This window comes from Protomyctophum parallelum (assembly GCF_964188405.1).
Source record: "Protomyctophum parallelum genome assembly, chromosome: 15".
Taxonomy (NCBI): Eukaryota; Metazoa; Chordata; class Actinopteri; order Myctophiformes; family Myctophidae; genus Protomyctophum; species Protomyctophum parallelum.
This window is the reverse complement of record NC_139710.1, coordinates 49,284,326-49,305,693: the sequence shown is the minus strand read 5'-3', so window position 1 is coordinate 49,305,693 and position 21,368 is coordinate 49,284,326. Positions and strand designations below refer to the sequence as shown.

Genomic DNA, 21,368 nt, shown 5'->3' with positions numbered 1-21,368 from the left:
TTTTGGGGAGTCCCCAGTTCCAATATGATTATTTTGGGGAGTCCCCAGTTCCAATATGATTATTGGGTGGGGGTGAAATTGCGGCCTGAAATGTTTGGTAACCCTTATGTCAATCAATCAAGTCACCTTTTTAATTATATATATATTTTTAGGGCCATGTCATGTGGTCTTTGTGATCTACTGGTAGACAGCCGATGACGTGGTAGAGCTTCACCCCACCGTTCTAAACGCTTCCTCTTAGGCCCCTTTTCCACCGCTTGGTTCCCAATGGGAACCGGTTCAGTTCTTTTTGGTTTTTAGTCCATGAGCCAGAGCTCCAAAATTGAAACGTTAATTATGAATTGAGTAGGCAAAACCATACCTATATTAGATTGTTATCACCATGAAACTTCCCCAATTGAGTACTTACACGAAGACAATGATTTATTGTATTACAAATTTTACATTTTTTAATATGCAAATGAGGCATTATGTAGGAAAATATGCAAAATAATCGAAAATATGAAAAAGCTACTACTGTGGAAGGGTTATCATGTATTTATTTACTTGTATTGATCCTATAAACAATTTAATATAGTGTATAGTTCGTCCACAAATGTTGGACCTCTGGCTCATGGACTAAAAACCAAAAAGAACTGAACCGGTTCCCACTGGGAACCAACCGGTGGAAAAGGGGTCTGAGTGACAGTATAGGTCAGGGATGGGCAACTTTGACGATGGAGAGGGCCACTATAATTCTACACTCACTCCAGAGGGCCATATATTATTGTCGTAGCAAAAATAGCCGATCTACAAGCTCAAAACGCGTCGCGCTGCGACACGTTTTGAGCTTGTAGATCAGCCATTCTTTTGCTATATTCGAATTGAAATCTTGAATTATATTTCTTTCTATTTTTGAGTTTGAATATCCTGAAAATTAACATTTTTATGTCATTTCAAATGCCTTTAATTATACGTGTGTTGAAGCGTTGAGCTACTAATTTAGACTGAAGTAATTAAAGCTGGTCATGTTTTGCATGTTGTGGAATTATAAACAGCTGAAACCAACATTTTATCAGTGTTCTGACATTAACCTGAGGGCCACATTAACCCATTCTGACCGGGCACCCATTTTGGTGTCAGCATCATGTTATGCTTTAGCTATTTAAAAATAGCAGATCTACAAGCTCATATCGCGCCACCGAGTGGCGCGAAACGAGCTTGTAGGTCTGCTATTTTTGAAAAATCGAAGAGCGACTGACATTTTTAGAATCTGATCTCAGGTCAGAATGGGTTCATCAGACCAGTGTGTGTCCGGCGGAAACCTCGTATGAATCTGATCTCAGGTCAGAATGGGTTAAGTGAAGGTGGGGGGCCGCATGTGGCCCCCGGGGCCGCCAGTTGCCCACCCCTGGTATAGGTGTTCTTACCCCAGCCGATGACGTAGTAGAGCTTCATGCGGCGGTGCTCGTTCATGTTCACCGTCACCACTTTGCTCCAGAGCAGCAGGCCCTCCACCAGCATCCAGGAGAAGGACGCCATGAAGAACAGATGGAGCAGGGCCGTCACCGTCAGGCACGCCGCCTGGGGGCCACAGCATGGAGGGAGGGAGGGAGGTCAGGGACAGAGCTACAGCAAGTTGCATCCTTAGAGTATATATATGAATAGAGAAGGCACCCAGAGGAAATCTTGAGGCGAAATGGACATAGTGGCCGAATGAAGGTATTGCAGCCTGGCCCCAAACACATGAACGCGCTGTCCGTTGACTATCATTGTACACGTTCACGACAGACGACGCTCGTGCGCGTTCAACGGCAGCGCGTTCATGTGTTTGGGGCCACTCACCATCCGTCCCAGAATGCACTCTGTTCCTACCCGGAAGGAGGAGTGAATCCGCCTCATGCGCTTTTGAGCAACTCAATGCAAGTGGATGGGAGGAGAACTCGGGTGTCTTCTCTATAGATATATATACTCTATGGTTGCATCTTGCTCAGGGGTTCTCAACCTGGGGGTCGCGACCAAGTTAAACTTTCCTTAATGATTATAATGTGGTTTCAGTATTTATTTAGGATGTATTTTCTCTATTATTAATTAAAGGAGCATTCAGTGATTTGGGTGATTTGGAAAAACCACCCAGTCCGCCCCGGTAACAAAATGTGCACATGCACACGTTCTACAGTAGGGGGCAATGCAACAGGCCAACAGCATGTGCACCAAGGCCCGCCCCCACTCGATCATGATTGGAGGAAGGCCCCTCTCATCCTGATTGGATGAAGGCTTTGCCACCCGCCACCAAAACTGAAACTAGGGTGTTTTTACCGCAGGGGTTAAAGGTTATTTATGCGGCCAATTTGTGGGGAGGGGGTCACGAGACATGGCCAAAGCATTTCCGGGGGTTCCCAGGCAAAAATGTTGAGAACCCCTGATCTAGATGATATTGCCATACTTTGCATGTTTGCATGTGGTTCTCAATCATTTTCACATCATGGACATATTTTTGTAAAAAAGGAAAAAAAAAGAATAGCCGATCTACAAGCTTGACACAAAATCGGCCTTAAGGTTCACCCAAACAATGTATAATGTTCTCTCACACACGCCCCATGAAGCCTTCATGGATTCATGGAGATTTTGAGTCGATCATTTCATGAGTGGGTCATCGGTCAATAGCTTTGATGGCTTGATTATTGGCTCAGGAATGCGACAAAAACGAAACAAAAAAAAATCACCATGAATTAAAGGATTCATGGGGTGTCCGATTGACAGATCCGTTTTGAGCACATGACTATAGAGATACTGTGTAACGACGTGCAGGACTTTTGGACAGAATCTGGAGGAGTATAATATAAAAAAAAAATAGTTTTTACAAAAGTCAGCCTCCTGGTGGCGCTATAACAGGCAGATGTGAAAAATGTAGGTCAAAGGTTTTTCCTCTGCCTGCATTCAATGTTTCATGCAGATCGGTGCAGTTATAGAAAACATTTTGAAAATCTGCCTCATGGGTTAGTGGTGCTATAACAGGCCGTTCTTTGGGGCAGAGGTTTGTCGTTGGCATGATCCAGGGAGTGTGTGTGTGCAAAGTTTGGCATTGACCGGCCCAACGCTGCCGGAGATTAGCTGGTAACGGACGGACACACGGACGGACGGACGGACACACGGACAGAGTGCAAAACATACTCTTCCCATGCCTTCGGCTGGTGGAGACAATAATAGGCCTTGATATGAAATAGATTGAAAACCACCGTTCTAGAAAAAATCACACCAGTATGAACCAAGTGGTGCAACTCCCATCTATTGGTTCTCTGTATCGTTCCAATTTGTATCATTCCAAATTCTTCTCTGTATCGTTTCAATTTCTTCTCTGTATCGTTTGCGTCCAGCAGGTGGCAGCCATGTCACATACTTCTCTCGTTCCAATTTCACGCATGCGCACACCTCTCATGCTCAGGGGTACACACACACACACACACACAAACAGGCACACGGACATTGTAAGCTGGATGTAGAAGTGGTTTGCACCACTTAAAAAGTAAGGCTAAAACCCAGGGGATACGTAGTCTCTCAAAACAGAGAACTCTTCTAACAACCTTGGAATGCTACGGGGGGTAGCAAAAGTTGCCTTCATGGAAATATATTAAGTTAACACATTATTATTAAAGGCGCAGTGAAACGGAAATGGTGAACAACATGAAAATGGTGTTTCAACATGAAACACCGGTCTGAAGTTTCTGAACCAATCAGAGCGTCGCATCCCTTCAGGCGATGGGACGGTAGCTAGGGACGGTAGCTATGCTAGGCGCAACAGCGTGGTGTTGTTTGTTTATAAATCATATGGTCGGCCAGCACAACCAGTTTACTGTTATGTGGCTTATTTCTTCCATATAATGTTTTCAGATACATATTCTAGCGTGATGATTAAGTTGAAAGCGAGTAATACACTGTCTGGATGTTATCTGGAATGGAAATAAAAACGGAGTATTCTGTAATCAGTAGCAGCTGTGATGGACGGATGCGCAAATATGGGGAATTAAACGGGTGAGCTTCATTGTTATTGGCTTTTATTGATGTGTATCTCTACACGTCATCACGCAGCACGTTTTCGTTTTAATAAATAAATAATGCAATCGTTTTTATGGACCTTTGATATAAAAACACACAGAAATGAGAATTTTCAAAAAAAATTGGCATCCATTGTTAGGTATGCCAATATAATGACCACGGATATGGTCTAAAAGTGTGAAAAACGTCTTTTTCATTTCACTGCACCTTTAAGTTAACACAACTTTAAAATGTCAATGACAGACCTTTCCATTCAGAATCCATTCAGAATGCACACATAATGGTCATAGAATATGTGGCGGCGGTTTATGCAATTACTGTAATGTCGGTTTATTCTGACATGAACTTTATGTCGTCAATGTGCTTTTTCCCGTAGATTGCCACCTTGCTATGTTTCCCGTATCAGTGTTAATTTTACTGTACAAAATGGAATGAAACATTTGGTTAGACCTGCAGGGTCAAATAACCCATTCTGAACGGGCACCCATTTTGGTGTTAGCATCATGTTATGCTTTAGCTATTTAAAAATAGCAGATCTACAAGCTCATATCACGCCACCGAGTGGCGCGATACGAGCTTGTAGGTCTGCTATTTTTGACAAAAAATCGAAGAACGACTGACATTTTTAGAATCTGATCTCAGGTCAGAATGGGTTAATCAGACCAGTGTGTGTCCAGCGGAAACCTCGTATGAATCTGATCTCAGGTCAGAATGGGATAAACAGTAAGATCCCGATCTTACGGTTTATTTCCTACACTGTGAATACATGCGTGCGTGCGTGTGTGCGTGCGTGCGTGTGGCCTCACCTCATTGGCAGAAGCCCAGTCACTGCACATTAACAGCAGCTGCGCGGTCCCCAGTGCCACGATCAGGTTCTTATGCACGGTGGTGCGGTCTGACTTAGGGACCCTGCAAACACACACATTATCCCATTATGAATGTGCTCAAACGTGACCCCAGCAGAATCCCCTGGCTGATATTTCCCCCCACCCCCCCCCCCCCATTTTCCCTCACTGTATATTGTATCTTTTCCCTTTTTTTGCTTCCCATATGATGAATTCCTGTTCTGTTCTTTACCTACAGAGAAATGTCTATTGTATGTCTCTAAATGTTTGTATGTCTTTAAATGTTTTGATGAATTGAACAATGTGGACCCTGTTGTAAACAAGTGTAATGCTTAATTGGGTCGTCCACTCACAGTTGACAGTCTTTGTATTGAGTTCGTGCTTAAAATGTACTGTAAATTCTACAAACTGTTAATAAAGATTTCAATCAATCAATCAATCAATATTGAAATGAATTTTTCACCGTAGGATGTTTTTCCCGTGGACCTTTTTTTTCACACAATCATGACAACATAAACGTACCAAAATGGGTTTAAGTGTAAACACACACTCAAAATGAAGTTTATTTGCTGAATGTCGGCGTGTTAAGGAATAAACTTCTGTTCCCTAGCAACACAAATCCACCGCCGCACACACCGGCGCATTGTCCCAGCCGACGCTCGTAACTCACCCGACGGCGATGAAGAGGATGAAGGTGAAGAGGAGGCCACACAGAGACACTCCACTGCCGACCAACGTCAGAATCTGCAGGGCTCTCTCGTTCTCCGCGCTCCTCTGGCACGCACACACGCACATGTACACAGATGTTTAGTACATGCACGACCGCGTGCGCACGCACACACACACACGCAGGGGTGTGTTGACAACATGTATTTCCCAACCCCTAACCCTCACATTTGAAATGTCATGCACCACTAGAGGAGAAGCCCCTTGAGTTGACGAAACTCGTTTTGGAGGAGGTCCCCCCCCAGGGCACAACATACAACAAGAAAACGATCCAACATAATACAGGCCTAACCACTAAACTAACCTTAACCTAGCCTCGGTACCAGGCTTTCATTTTTGTTGGTGCAAAAATGTAAAGCCTGGAGGAACGCATTGGCCGCTCTGGTCTAAAAGTGGGAGTCAACCCTTCCGGGTGGGCGTCGCTCCAAAGGATGTGACGTAGCGCTGCACTAGGGGGGAGAGGAGGGGCCGGGGGTGACGGACAGATCGATGAGATCCAATCAGGGCGTGTGCAAATCTCAGCCGCGACCCGCCCCCTCTAGACCAGAAACCTAACACGTTAGCTCAGGCTAACCTTAACCTAGCCTTAACCAATTTAGGCCTGATGTAAAAAACAAACAAAAAAAATGATGTTTCTATATCAGTGGTTCTCAATATTTCATGTACTGTATATGGCCGCCGACCCATCAAATATGTTGTTCCAGGGACCGTCCAGAAGCAAAGATTTGAGTGAAAAACGTTATATATAAGAATATATATTCAAAGATTTGCGCCACATTTTCACGATTTTTCAAAAATAGCAGACCTTCAAGCTCGTAGCGCGGCAGATCTGCTATTTTTCAATAGCGAAAGCATAACATAGTGCTCAAAACACCAACAGGGGTTACCGTTCAGATATATTTTGGAAGGAGTGTGTGTGTGTGTGTGTGTGTGTGTGTGTGTGTGTGTGTGTGTGTGTGTGTGTGTGTGTGTGTGTGTTATACCTGGACTTCATAGACCTGTAGCAGCAGAAGGAGTGTGTGTGTGTGTGTGTGTGTGTGTGTGTGTGTGTGTGTGTGTGTGTGTGTGTGTGTGTGTGCTGTTATACCTGGACTTCATAGACCTGTAGCAGCAGAAGGAGTGTGTGTGTGTGTGTGTGTGTGTGTGTGTGTGTGTGTGTGTGTGTGTGTGTGTGTGTGTGTTACCTGGACTTCATAGACCTGTAGCAGCAGAAGGAGTGTGTGTGTGTGTGTGTGTGTGTGTGTGTGTGTGTGTGTGTGTGTGTGCTGTTATACCTGTACTTCATAGACCTGTAGCAGCAGGGCGAAGTTGGTGGTGTGGTTGCAGTAACACACGGTGGAGCCTCGTTGTTTAGACACCACCTCACAACCCTGTGTGTTCCACCAGCCACCGTCCGGACTGCAACAACAACAACAAATTACCACCGCTGTCCGGACTGCAACAACAACAACAAATTATCACCGCTGTCCGGACTGCAACAACAACAACAAATTATCACTGCTTTACATTAGTCTCTCCCTCTCCGCGCACGCGCACGCGCACGCGCACACGCACACGCACACGCACACGCACACGCACACGCACACGCACACGCACACGCACACGCACACGCACACGCACACACACACACACACACACACACACACACACACACACACACACACACACACACACACAAACACACACGCACACACGCACACACAGCATATGCACTCACACTCATATAGGAATGCAGAGAATGGGAATGTTTCCCAGACAACACTTGGTATGGTATGTGTGGTGTTCTGCTCCTTGGTGCAGGGAGACAGCCTTGGTGATATTGACGACGTTTAGGTGTTCAAATGTCCTTCTTCTACACATATTATTCACTGGTACTTACGTGAGATCAAAATCCCAGTAGGCACACACTGGCTCGTATGCATGGGAGGGATTCTGTGGACAACGTAGAGTCATTATCATTATTATTCCATAGAGAATATAAACGATCTAGATTTACACAATGCAAAACAGCAACGTTTAGCTACTGTAGATAGGCCTACATACAGTATACATTTAGGTATATTTTAGATTCATATTAAACAGTTTCCGTGCCGGGAATGGATTACTCCAGGTTATTGTCGCTGCCATACACGACAGACCCGCCTTTTGTTTTATGTGTTTAATCCGCCGTAATGTAATAAATAAAAAGAAACTCCGTCTTCGTCGCGGAGATAGAGACTAGATGCATTTGTTTTGATGACGAAACCGGAAATCGTCACATGCTGTGGGCTGCTAGGGCTTCTGGGAAATTGAGGCCAATGCAAACGAATGGGGTTCAACACCTCATGGAGGAGGGTCCTGTGCTGCGTCTTCCGGGTGTACCAAGATGGCGGGTGGTGCGGTCGTTCATAACAAACAGAGGAAGCTTTTTTCGCTCGATTTTCACGGATTAAAAGCCCAAATAATTCAGCGTATGCTCTAAAGGTAATACAACAATCTCGGCAGTGAAGGGGGGTTGATTAAAATGCGGGTTACGCGTGTAAAACAGTCAAACTGTTTTAAATATAATTAACTATACGTACTAACTATAAGTACAAATATCTTTAGAAACTTGGTTACAAAGTGCTTTGAAATAAGAATTGAAATAATACAGAAAAGGGAGAAAAAAAATAAAGCATTTCCTGTGGAATTTATAAAGAATCAAAAAAAGGTATAAATGTATATTATGTGTAAATTGTTACTACATTTACCAACCTGAGGCTTGTGTTTGAGCTGGAAGTGTACAGCCATGCTGATGGGCTGATCGTCCCCCAGAACTGTGGTGCTGATGACGGAGGAGCCCAGAACAGTGCCCAGGTACCTGGTTCAACACAAAGGCCGTGAGAGGGTGCACTTTTGGACAAGAATAAGCGAAAATAGCAACTGCGCCGCGTTGGGAGCTTGTAGATCTGCTATTTTCGGGGCGCAACCCAGCAGTCTTTATAGCTAGTGGAGATGCGGTGCAATGACATGGATTTAGAGACAAAATGCTGCGTTCAAGTTCAGGAGATTTTCCTGAATGCTAACCTGAGGAGGGCAGCGGGGACTGACCTCATGCTTCCTTCTATGCATGAGGAGTCCAAGCTGCTTCTTTTCACCTGACAGGGGAGAGGTTCCCCGGCCGGACGTAGCGCGTGGAAGGAACACGTTATTCCGACCAGTTCCTTTCCCCTCCATCAGGCGCCCCGGCTGGCCAGGGGGAGGCAGTTTAGAGACCAGGAGACATGTACTGCATGTTTTTTGTGAGGGTACCTACCCTAGGGGACACAGGGAGAACATGCAAACTCCACACAGAAAGGCCCTTTCGCCAACCTCGCCTTCGGGTATGGGCACTGATGACGTGGAGGAGAGAGCACGCCCCCAGCGCCCACAGCGTCCCCAGCGGGAATCGAACCCAGGACCTTCTAGCTGTGAGGCGACAGCTCCACCATACCCCCATCTCTGGTGGTTATTATTATTAACGCCTACCTTTGACTGCCATCGGTGACGATAGGAAACATGGTGATGTTCTCCTCGGAGTTGAAGAGCGGACGTAGTGACCCGTACCACGTGTTGATCACCGTGAGCTTACGGAAGCCTGCATGGGGGTCAACAAACAACAACAACAATGAACTGCATGGGGGTCAACGAACAACAACAATGAACTGCATGGGGGTCAACGAACAACAACAACAATGAACTGCATGGGGGTCAACGAATAACAACAACAACAATGAACTGCATGGGGGTCAACGAATAACAACAACAATGAACTGCATGGGGGGGTCAACGAACAACAACAACAATGAACTGCATGGGGGTCAACGAATAACAACAACAATGAACTGCATGGGGGGTCAACGAATAACAACAACAATGAACGGTTTGCGTGAGTGGTTGTGTAACTATAGCAGCCGGAAAGCCGCGTGGAAAACAGCACTGAGTGAGTAGAAGAATAGTTGAATTCAGAATGTTAGTCATATTAGCGGTGACAAGCACCCAGTGTGAATAGTTGTGTTTTAACCCATTCTGACCTGAGATCAGATTCATGAGGTTTCCGCCGGACACACACTGGTCTGATGAACCCATTCTGACCTGAGATCAGATTCTAAAAATGTCAGTCGCTCTTCGATTTTTCAAAAATAGCAGACCTACAAGCTCATATCGCGCCACTCGGTGACGCGATATGAGCTTGTAGATCTGCTATTTTTAAATAGCTAAAGCATAACATGATGCTGACACCAAAATGGGTGCCCGTTCAGAATGGGTTAAAAAGAAGAGAAATAACCCCAACAACAATATGCCTCCATCATGCACTTCAATGGGAGACCTTGGGGAGTGTAAGTGGGTGAAATAGACATGCCACACATTCATTCAATCGCTCAGGATTGTCGTTAGTGCACTGGGTGCAGCGGTGTGCATCATCTGTAAGATAGAGGTTAATAAGTGTTTGTAGCGCAAGAAACCTCATCAGTGGAGGGATTGATAAGTGTTTTTTTTTGCAGAACACATGGCGGTCTTAATGGCGAGCTGCACCGTACCGTTGGTATGGAGGTTGTGAATCATCTGAGCGGGCACGGAGATGCAGTCCAGGCTGGTGCTCTCTCTCTCCACCTCTGGACCGCAGAAGGTCGAACCCCGGGACCCTTCCTCCAGAGTCTTCTGCCGGACCTCCAACTCTGAATGACAAGGGCACGTGAGCTCAGGTGACACTTTATTTAACATAATAACAGTGTTGATTTCGGGTTTTTATTTTTTGCATAAATCAGTGCTATTGAACACCCTTTATGTAAAAAGTGCTTTAGACAAAACCTCTCAACTCCATTGGACCCTCAAAATGTCTGCTAAAGGAACTAACTCCACCACCACCTCTCCCCCTCTCATGGGAGTAATTGACAATATATAAAGTTACAACACCAACTTTGATGAGGCTGTATTGCTTTGTTTTAAAAATATAAGTTTTTTTTAATTTCCTGAAAAATGTACATTTTTTATTTCCTGAAAAATCTACATTTTGAAGTTATGAGGTTTCCTCCCGACGGCAGAGATATGGCAAACAACGCATCGCGCTGTGACGTGTTGTGAGCTTGTAGGTCAGCTATTTTCAGCAAGTATAAAATCAGTCATTAGGACGGCATTAAGGCCCGCCAAGATACACTTTAGTCGACTAAATCAACTGTAGATTTAGCTGACTAAAATCTTATGATATAACACTAAAACATTCTAGGTGACAAAAATGTCACCGAAACTATTCAAGAGACTTAATGACTAAAACTAAAATCAAAATTTGATGTCAAAATCAACACTGCAACAGGGTTGAAATGTGAACCACTGATGATGCACTAATTCAATTGTATTAACAAACTCAACCACACAAATTGGTTAGCATGACGGTTGGACATACAGGAATACGGCATCATAAGCAAGCACATCAAAGGCCTAACTCTAATAGCTGAAGCTCACAAAATATCACCATATAATGCAATGTGAATGCAGTACGTTATTATATCATGATGCTTTCATATTTTAGATATAGGCTAAATATTTCCCTTGGCTCATAAAGCCTCCTAAACCATCACAATAATCATCAAAGGAAAGTCACAATTAAGTAGGTATCATACATGAACATTTCATGATAAATAACTGCTGTTATTCTTTAACACTGGTGACCTATATTTATTTTATTTAGCCTATAACTTAACACTGGTGACCTATATTTATTTTATTTAGCCTATAACTTAATGTGTTGATGTGAACAGTAAGGTTACATACAACGTATCACAATAAGTTACTCATCGCATGACACCTGAACAATATTTTCAAATTAATATCATCAACCTGATATGCCGATTTCTGAAAGGTCCTGGTTTCTGATCTCATGGTGCTTATAAGGTGGTATAAGCTTTTCCAAAACGCTCCGTAAGGGCTTTGGGGTTCTTTCTATTGCTTTGGGAAGTCATTTGGAATGTAGTTGTGGATGTACAAATTGTTACAGGTAAATCTAATCATGTCTCGCATGCAGCTAAATCTTCTTGTGAGGTAAGGCGTCGTCGTATTCAGTGTGACCAGAAACAGGGTGTTTGTGTGTGTGTTTGGCTGTGCGTGCATGAGTGCGTGCGAGCGTGCGTATGCTTCCTGTATCCGTGCTCTGTAACCTAAAGCAATTGTAAAGCTACTAAATGTTTGTGTTCAAGAATTTCTTGTTAAATGTGAAAGCAAATAGAGAATGTGTGTGTGTGTGCGTGCGTGCATTCGTGTTCACGCGCCGCACGGACACCGTCTTAACTCACTGATGTTGGGCGTGTGAATGAGCAGGCTGTCGTCCCGCGCCATCAGCTGAGGCATCAGGCTGGCGACCATGCGGTCAATGCTCTTGACCACGTCCATGGGCCCGCTGACCACCTGAAACACACAGAGCAGCGCAGCGGTCACAGGCTGCACGACGCACTCAACCCTCCTCCTCGAAAGAATGCAGCTACGAGAGATGGATGGACGGATGGATGGATGGATGGGAGAGCTTTATTTCATTACGGCCTTTCAAAACGATGAGGCACAATCGGCAGCCGCTTTCAATGGACATTTTTGTTGTTGTACGTACGGCCTGCGACAGGCGACAACAGTTTGGCTGGAGAGGGTGCGCTCGCTCACGCACGCACGCACGCACGCACGCACGCACGCACGCACGCGCCATTTCAATGAAGAGGGCCTATAATGTGTGGCACAATCATTGATTTTTTTTAGCCCTTGTCTATTTTGAACTCCCCCCTTCACCAATTCAATACACCTCACCTAAGAGCTCAGCCCTTGCACAGAAGGTACTCTGCGAGAGAGAGCGACACAGACACAGACAGAGAGAGAGAGAGAGAGTGTGTGTGTGGGGGGGAGAGAGAGAGAGAGAGAGAGAGGAGAGAGAGAGAGAGAGAGAGAGAGACAGAGACAGAGACAGAGACAGAGACAGAGACAGAGACAGAGACAGAGACAGAGACAGAGACAGAGACAGAGACAGAGACAGAGACAGAGACAGAGACAGACAGACAGACAGACAGACAGACAGACAGACAGACAGACAGACAGACAGACAGACAGACAGAGTGTGTATGAACCACAGTGTTTCAGTGTTCTTATCCTTTCAGTCTGGGCAAAGGTGGCCTTGGAGCTCTGAAAGTCCTTGGGGGGGGGGGGGGGGTGGGGAGGGGGGGGGGGGGGGGAGTATTGGCTAGAGGTGAACGCTGATAGAGGAGACCATAATTATAAGCAGAGCACTTGGCCATATAAGTAACAGTAATATCGATCACGGATCCATAATTTTTTTTTTATATATAGATTTGTCTTTTAGTTGTACTGTATTTGAAAAGAGTTGCCGTATTAACGCATTCTGACCTGAGATCAGATTCATACGAGGTTTCCACTGGACACACACTGGTCTGATTAACCCCATTCTGACCTGAGATCAGATTCTAAAAATGTCAGTCGCTCTTCGATTTTTCAAAAAATAGCAGACCTACAAGCTCGTATCGCGCCACTCGGTGGCGCGATATGAGCTTGTAGATCTGCTGTTTTTCAATAGATAAAGCATAACATGATGCTGACACCAAAATGGCTGCCCGTTCAGAATGGGTTAAGAGGCTTGCGAATGGACGCAATCTATACCAATTGTGAACCAATAGCAGGCCTGCAGGAGTACTTTTTTCCGACGTGTATTTATTATTTTAGTGCCATATACAGTATGCATGCACTGCATGTGAAAATGAAATGTTTCGATGCATCACTTTAGCCATGCAGGCATTTGCTGGAGTTTACAGGGGCTGGTGAAATATATGTTAGTTTGAATGTGTATTAAACCAGGGGTTCCCAAACCTTTTCATGTCAAGGACCCTCAAATTGACAATAATTAGCCCGCAGACCCCCATTTGAAAACATACGCCAGGGACCCCCCCATTTTTATGGCTTTCTCTACCTGATTCCGATTCTCTACCATTTTAATTTCAAAGGATCCGCAGTTTGACATGCATTATTATTATTTTTTTATATATTTTTTTATCCCACAATTTTGTAACCCATTTTTCACCCCTGTGTCAATCATCTAATGTGATCCTGGGCTCTACACACCCTCCACCAACCTAGTCCCCATATATGGGGGACAAGGGGAGACCAACCTAGTCCCCATATATGGAGGACAAGGGGAGAGCAACCTAGTCCCCATATATGGGGGACAAGGGGAGACCAACCTAGTCCCCATATATGGGGGACAAGGGGAGACCAACCTAGTCCCCATATATGGGGGACAAGGGGAGAGCAACGGACTTGAACTCATGCTTCCTTCATGCCTGAGTGTCCAAGTTGCTCCTTTACACCTGACAGGGGGGAGTTTCCCTGGTTGGACGTAGCGCGTGGAAGGAACACGTTATTCCAACCAGTTCCTTTCCCCTCCATCAGGAGTGACATGCATTATTCCACGGACACCCATTTAATGGCATTTCTATCTCTGGGACCACAATTTATTTAGTAAAATCACTGTTAATTTAACTCTGAGAGTGTACAAATGGAATGGTTTGATGTGTACACTCTCAGAGTTAAGGGTCCATTTGGTTCCAAGCTATCATTTAGCTGGGGACCCCCTGGAACTCCCTCAAGGACCCCTGGGGTCTGGAGAAAGACAGTGATGTAAAAAAAAAAAAAACATGTATATGCATGTAACCCTACTGACCTCTAGTGGCTCGAACCTGAAAGGACAACCTACTCTGAATCTCACTGCAGTGTGGATACCGGTGGTGAAATAACTAGTAGCCTACTCTGATTTTGCACTTAACCAGACAGTGGCCTTGTGGTTAGAGTGTCCGCCTTGAAACTGGGAGGTCGGGGGTTCGATCTCCGGCCGGGTCATACCAAAGACTGTGAAAATGGGACCCAATCCCCCTTTTTGAAACCAGCTCCTCGCCACTCGCCCTACACACTTGCCCTCGATATGCGCGTTCACGCGAGGCTGCGCCATATTAAGTGTCGTCCGAAACCAAGCAGCTTTGAGTGTAAGTGGCTTATATAAAGCCCTCAAGAGCGAGTCTGTGCCGATCTAGACTCGATTGCTATGTGCAGCCCTGCTCTCTGTCCGCATGGAAACCGCGACCTACAAATGTAAGTACCACCACAAATAATTGATAAATAAACTCCTCCTAAACAATCTTCATCTGATGCAGAATAGGCAACGCTCCAACTGATGTTCACAAGGGCTCTTTATTTACCCCACCGTGAAAAACTATAAATGAAACCACACAAATAAAACAACTTTTAACAATGATTTATAAACACCATAGATATATATGACATGTCATTTTGGACAGTCACGCTGTATTTCCTTTTTCCATATTAATGAAATCCACATGTCACACAAACATACACGATGCAATGCAATATAACTGTACAAACAAAATAACAGGTAACACAATTTGATGATGGTAACCATGGCAACGAATGGTGTCTGTTTCCTGTTTCTGCACTAGGAGGGCGAGTGTATTTCCAAACTTATTTTTATACCCAGCACCCTAATCAAGGGAACGTGATTCAGCTGGAGGGGCACTTCCTGACGAGGGAACCTCCCGAGAGCACTTCAAGTCAAGGGACTGGTTTCAGAAAGGGCCAATGCCTTCCCTGCTTGGGTTGGATTGAGGGGGGGGGGGGGTCAAATCAACAAACCAAAATGATTCCCGAGCGCGGCACGGCTGCGGCTCACCGCTCCAAGAGATGATGTCAAAACGCGGAGAACAAATTTCACTGCGGTAACGTGTGTGACAAATCGTACATTTAAAGTAAATGTAAAAATACCACAATGTAAAAACATTCAAAAGTATGTATAGGTACAGTAGTAGCATCAACATGTACTTAAAAGTAGCTAGTACTCATTATGCAGAATGCACAGTTCTGAATGTTTTTGGACTGTTATATCTGCCAGACTGCCAATACCCATTTTTCATGATCCGATTTATCGTATTTAAAGAATCGGCCTAATCGAGTAAATGTAGCCCACTTTCCGCCACACTGGTGGATAATAATAACATACCTCGGCCCGGCCCGGCCCGGCCCGGCCCAGCGGTCCGGGCACCTATACTAGGCTGGTAATCCAAGCATGTCGCGTGTTCGACTCCCGATCCAGACGACCTTTGCTGCGCAAATTTCTATTTCCGTGCTCAGACACAGGTAGCCACCCAGCCAGCCAGCCAGCCGCCCAGCCAGGCACACACAAAGCCACCTGAGATCAGATTCATACGAGGTTTCCACTGGACAGTACACACTGGTCTGAATAACCCATTCTGAACTGAGATCAGGTTCTAAAAATGTCAGTCGTTCTTCGATTGTTCAAAAATAGCAGACCTACAAGCTCGTATCGCGCCACTCGGTGGCGCGATATGAGCTTGTAGATCTGCTATTTTTAAATAGCTAAAGCACGACATGATGCTATAACACCAAAATGGGTTCCCGTTCAGAATGGGTTAATAAAAAAACAACCTATACCTCTTTGATGGCCTGCCACCTGGGGGCGTTGTCCTGGCTGATGATGCCGTCCGCCAGGCTGACAAAGTGCCGGCTGAGCTCCTCCGCGTTGCTGCTGTCATTGACCCCTCCTCCTCCTCCTCCTCCTCCTCCTCCGGAAGGCAGGTCCGCGGCCAAGGACAGCAGCTGGACGAGGGACAGCATGTCGGCCGGCTGCAGCCCGCCGCCGCCCCCCTCTCCCTCGGCCTGGGCGGTGATGTCCTCCAGGGCCTGCCTGGACATGTCCAGCAGATGACACATGCCACCCAGGCTCAGTGTCGACGTTTCCCCCATGAGCGCGCCGTCTATCGCCTGGGATGGGAGAAACATGCACGCACAGCGTTGCACGCACACACACACACGCACAGTGTCGCACGCACGCAGGCGAGCACGCACGCACAGACACACAGACACACAGACACACAGACACACACACACACACACACACACACACACACACACACACACACACTTATTAACAATGAATTAATTATTTTCGTGTCTTGTCATGAATACTCATCCCTTATGGGACTATAAGACACCAAAAAACATCAATAAACAATATCACATTCACTTCCTGAACACAGAAACTAAACAGCAGCAACACATGCATTTTTTTGCATGAGTGCGGAAATTCAAGTTCCTTTACTAGTAGTATAATCAACGGAGAAGCAATTTTACACGGTTATTATTATTATTAAATGCTGTTAATTATTCGGTTGGGTTGAACCTGTAACAATCTATTAAAGATGGAGTGCCATGATTTTTGCATTTTTTCCCAGTTTTCCATGTGTTTATGAGGTGACAGTAGGCTACTTCATGAGACCCGTTGGTGTGGTTGTTCATGTGCAATGATGTCTTCCCTTTGTATTTAGGGTTTCTTCCTGGAGGCTGAAACCTTCAAACATTCAAAACGTGCCAATGAACAAAGTAGTGATAGTGACTAACTAACCCCTCCCCTATCATACAACAACTGCTTCAGTTCAGGTGGATCACCACCCATCAGGCAAACCTCTGATGAGTCCTAGTAGTACAAAGTAGTAGTAAGGTTGAAATCTCTTTTTTGCAAGTAGAAATTAATCCGGGTGTTACAGGGTTAAAACCCATTCTGACCTGAGATCAGATTCATACGAGGTTTCCACTGGACACACACTGGTCTGATTAACCCATTCTGACCTGAGATCAGATTAAAAAAATGTCAGTCGTTCTTCCATTTTTCAAAAATAGCAGACCTACAAGCTCGTAGCGCGCCACTCGGTGGCGCGATATGAGCTTGTAGATCTGCTATTTTTCAATAGCTAAAGCATAACATGACGCTAACACCAGAATGGGTTAAAGGGGCATTCCACTCATGTTCAACATTTTACTATGTCATTAATATACCTTAGAGCTGTTGTGTGTGGAAATAATTAAAAAAAAGTCCCCCCATTCTGTGTGTCCTATAGAACTGGAGGTCTGAAAGAAATCATTAACATGGTGAATCACATCTTGATAATGTCATCAAGATGTGATTCACCATGTTAATGATTTTTAGTAAATCCTACCGGAACCTCTGCCGGTCATCAAATGATTGGCTTAGGCTCCATGAATTCAAGGCTTGTGTAATTGATAGATCCAGTGTTGTTTTCGTTGACTAAAACTAAGACGAAAAATGTTCGTCGACTACCTTTTTTCACTGACGAAAACTAAATGGAAACTACATGACAACTAAACTATGATGACTAAAACTAAGACTAAATATACGGACGATTTCGTCAACAAATAAAAACTAGACTAAAATGTTAGGAAGGGACTAGTGGACAAGAGATCCAGTATAAGTCATTTTACACTTGGTTGCATGCTGAAAATAGATCTACAAGCTCACAACGCGTCGCACTGCGACGCGTTGTGAGCTTGTAGATTGGCATTACGACGGTATCAAACACATTTTGTTCGACTAAATCAACTGTAGATTTAGTCGACTAAAATCTCATGACATTTAGTCGACTGAAACTAGACTAACACATTCCAGTTGACTTAAAATGTGACTAAAACTGAATGAAAACTTTTCAAAAGACCAAATCTAAAATCAAAATGTGTTGCCAAAAACAACACTTGATAGAACATAAGTATGTTTTGGGGTGAACTACTCGCTGATGATGTGAGCGCCTGGGTGTGGTCAATAAGTTGACATGATCAACTTGTGTCCCAAATCACTCCCTACTCGCTCTGTATAGTGAATGATTACGCGTTACGCCATTTCATAGTGGTGTTCGAAGTGACCCTATTTAGTGGACTAATTTGAGCCCACAAAGCATCGTGAGAAGTAGACACAGGTACGGGACAGGTACGTCATGCATTTCAGCATGACGGGATTTCAGCCCCTGCCTCCATCTCTAACACTCTCAGCCCCTGCCTGACTTCAGGGTGAAAACGCCCCTGTCTGACTTCAGGGTGAAAAAGCCCCTGCCTGACTTCAGGGTGAAAACGCCCCTGCCTGACTTCAGGGTGAAAACGCCCCTGCCTGACTTCAGGGTGAAAACGCCCCTGCCTGACTTCAGGGTGAAAACGCCCCTGCCTGACTTCAGGGTGAAAACGCCCCTGCCTGACTTCAGGGTGAAAACGCCCCTGTCTGACTTCAGGGTGAAAAAGCCCCTGCCTGACTTCAGGGTGAAAAAGCCCCTGCCTGACTTCAGGGTGAAAACGCCCCTGTGCCTGACTTCAGGGTGAAAACGCCCCTGCCTGACTTTAGGGTGAAAACGCCCCTGCCTGACTTTAGGGTGAAAACGCCCCTGCCTGACTTTAGGGTGAAAACGCCCCTGCCTGACTTCAGGGTGAAAACGCCCCTGCCTGACTTCAGGGTGAAAACGCCCCCTGCCTGACTTCAGGGTGAAAAAGCCCCTGCCTGACTTCAGGGTGAAAACGCCCCTGTGCCTGACTTCAGGGTGAAAACGCCCCTGCCTGACTTTAGGGTGAAAACGCCCCTGCCTGACTTTAGGGTGAAAACGCCCCTGCCTGACTTCAGGGTGAAAACGCCCCTGCCTGACTTCAGGGTGAAAACGCCCCTGCCTGACTTCAGGGTGAAAACGCCCCTGCCTGACTTCAGGGTGAAAACGCCCCTGCCTGACTTCAGGGTGAAAACGCCCCTGTGCCTGACTTCAGGGTGAAAACGCCCCTGCCTGACTTCAGGGTGAAAACGCCCCTGCCTGACTTCAGGGTGAAAACGCCCCCGCCTGACTTCAGGGTGAAAACGCCCCTGCCTGACTTCAGGGTGAAAACGCCCCTGCCTGACTTCAGGGTGAAAACGCCCCTGCCTGACTTCAGGGTGAAAACGCCCCTGCCTGACTTCAGGGTGAAAACGCCCCTGCCTGACTTCAGGGTGAAAACGCCCCTGCCTGACTTCAGGGTGAAAACGCCCCTGCCTGACTTCAGGGTGAAAACGCCCCTGCCTGACTTCAGGGTGAAAACGCCCCTGCCTGACTTCAGGGTGAAAACGCCCCTGCCTGACTTCAGGGTGAAAACGCCCCTGCCTGACTTCAGGGTGAAAACGCCCCTGCCTGACTTTAGGGTGAAAACGCCCCTGCCTGACTTCAGGGTGAAAACGCCCCTGCATGACTTCAGGGTGAAAACGCCCCTGCCTGACTTCAGGGTGAAAACGCCCCTGCCTGACTTCAGGGTGAAAACGCCCCTGCCTGACTTCAGGGTGAAAACGCCCCTGCCTGACTTCAGGGTGAAAACGCCCCTGCCTGACTTCAGGGTGAAAACGCCCCTGCCTGACTTCAGGGTGAAAACGCCCCTGCCTGACTTTAGGGTGAAAGCGCCCCTGCCTGACTTCAGGGTGAAAGCGCCCCTGCCTGACTTCAGGGTGAAAACGCCCCTGCCTGACTTCAGGGTGAAAACGCCCCTGCCTGACTTCAGGGTGAAAACGCCCCTGTGCCTGACTTCAGGGTGAAAACGCCCCTGTGCCTGACTTCAGGGTGAAAACGCCCCTGTGCCTGACTTCAGGGTGAAAAAGCCCCTGTGCCTGACTTCAGGGTGAAAAAGCCCCTGCCTGACTTCAGGGTGAAAACGCCCCTGCCTGACTTCAGGGTGAAAAGGCCCCTGCCTGACTTCAGGGTGAAAAAGCCCCTGCCTGACTTCAGGGTGAAAACGCCCCTGGGCTGACTTCAGGGTGAAAACGCCCCTGCCTGACTTCAGGGTGAAAACGCCCCTGCCTGACTTCAGGGTGAAAACGCCCCTGCCTGACTTCAGGGTGAAAACGCCCCTGCCTGACTTCAGGGTGAAAACGCCCCTGTGCCTGACTTCAGGGTGAAAACGCCCCTGCCTGACTTCAGGGTGAAAACGCCCCTGTGCCTGACTTCAGGGTGAAAAAGCCCCTGCCTGACTTCAGGGTGAAAAAGCCCCTGCCTGACTTCAGGGTGAAAACGCCCCTGGGCTGACTTCAGGGTGAAAACGCCCCTGCCTGACTTCAGGCTGAAAACGCCCCTGCCTGACTTCAGGCTGAAAACGCCCCTGCCTGACTTCAGGCTGAAAACGCCCCTGCCTGACTTCAGGGTGAAAAAGCCCCTGCCTGACTTCAGGCTGAAAACGCCCCTGCCTGACTTCAGGCTGAAAACGCCCCTGCCTGACTTCAGGGTGAAAACGCCCCTGCCTGACTTCAGGGTGAAAAAGCCCCTGCCTGACTTCAGGGTGAAAACGCCCCTGCCTGACTTCAGGGTGAAAACGCCCCTGTGCCTGACTTCAGGGTGAAAACGCCCCTGTGCCTGACTTCAGGGTGAAAACGCCCCTGCCTGACTTCAGGGTGAAAACGCCCCTGCCTGACTTCAGGGTGAAAACGCCCCTGCCTGACTTCAGGGTGAAAACGCCCCTGCCTGACTTCAGGGTGAAAACGCCCCTGTGCCTGACTTCAGGGTGAAAACGCCCCTGCCTGACTTCAGGGTGAAAACGCCCCTGCCTGACTTCAGGGTGAAAACGCCCCTGCCTGACTTCAGGGTGAAAACGCCCCTGCCTGACTTCAGGGTGAAAGCCACATTTTTGGTGCAAATTCAATACCTGTTGTGAAGTACTTAATGCCTGGATACCCGGTCACAGTCGTTGGTACGAGGGTAGAAAAAATGCTTTGCAGCCATGGGTCAAATTGAACAGCCTGTGAGTGTTTGACTGGTGGCAGGCATGGGCGGTCCTAGCCTCGGTACCAGGCTTTCATTTTTGTTGGTGCAAAAATGTAAAGCCTGGAGGAACGCATTGGCCGCTCTGGTCTAA

General features: G+C 46.6%; 1 protein-coding gene across 1 annotated transcript in view; it reads right to left on the bottom strand.

The window, feature by feature from the left end:
- adgrd2 (adhesion G protein-coupled receptor D2) overlaps positions 1–21,368 on the bottom strand; it is a gene marked incomplete at both ends in the record, with an annotated part of 84,912 nt that overhangs the window by 17,948 nt on the left and 45,596 nt on the right. The window contains 10 exons of the mRNA XM_083783549.1: positions 1,410–1,563; positions 4,842–4,944; positions 5,551–5,654; positions 6,881–7,004; positions 7,486–7,538; positions 8,340–8,445; positions 9,093–9,201; positions 10,145–10,282; positions 11,894–12,005; positions 16,110–16,439. Coding sequence (XP_083639675.1) covers positions 1,410–1,563; positions 4,842–4,944; positions 5,551–5,654; positions 6,881–7,004; positions 7,486–7,538; positions 8,340–8,445; positions 9,093–9,201; positions 10,145–10,282; positions 11,894–12,005; positions 16,110–16,439 — 1,333 coding nt within the window. The remainder of the gene's footprint in view (positions 1–1,409; positions 1,564–4,841; positions 4,945–5,550; positions 5,655–6,880; positions 7,005–7,485; positions 7,539–8,339; positions 8,446–9,092; positions 9,202–10,144; positions 10,283–11,893; positions 12,006–16,109; positions 16,440–21,368) is intronic.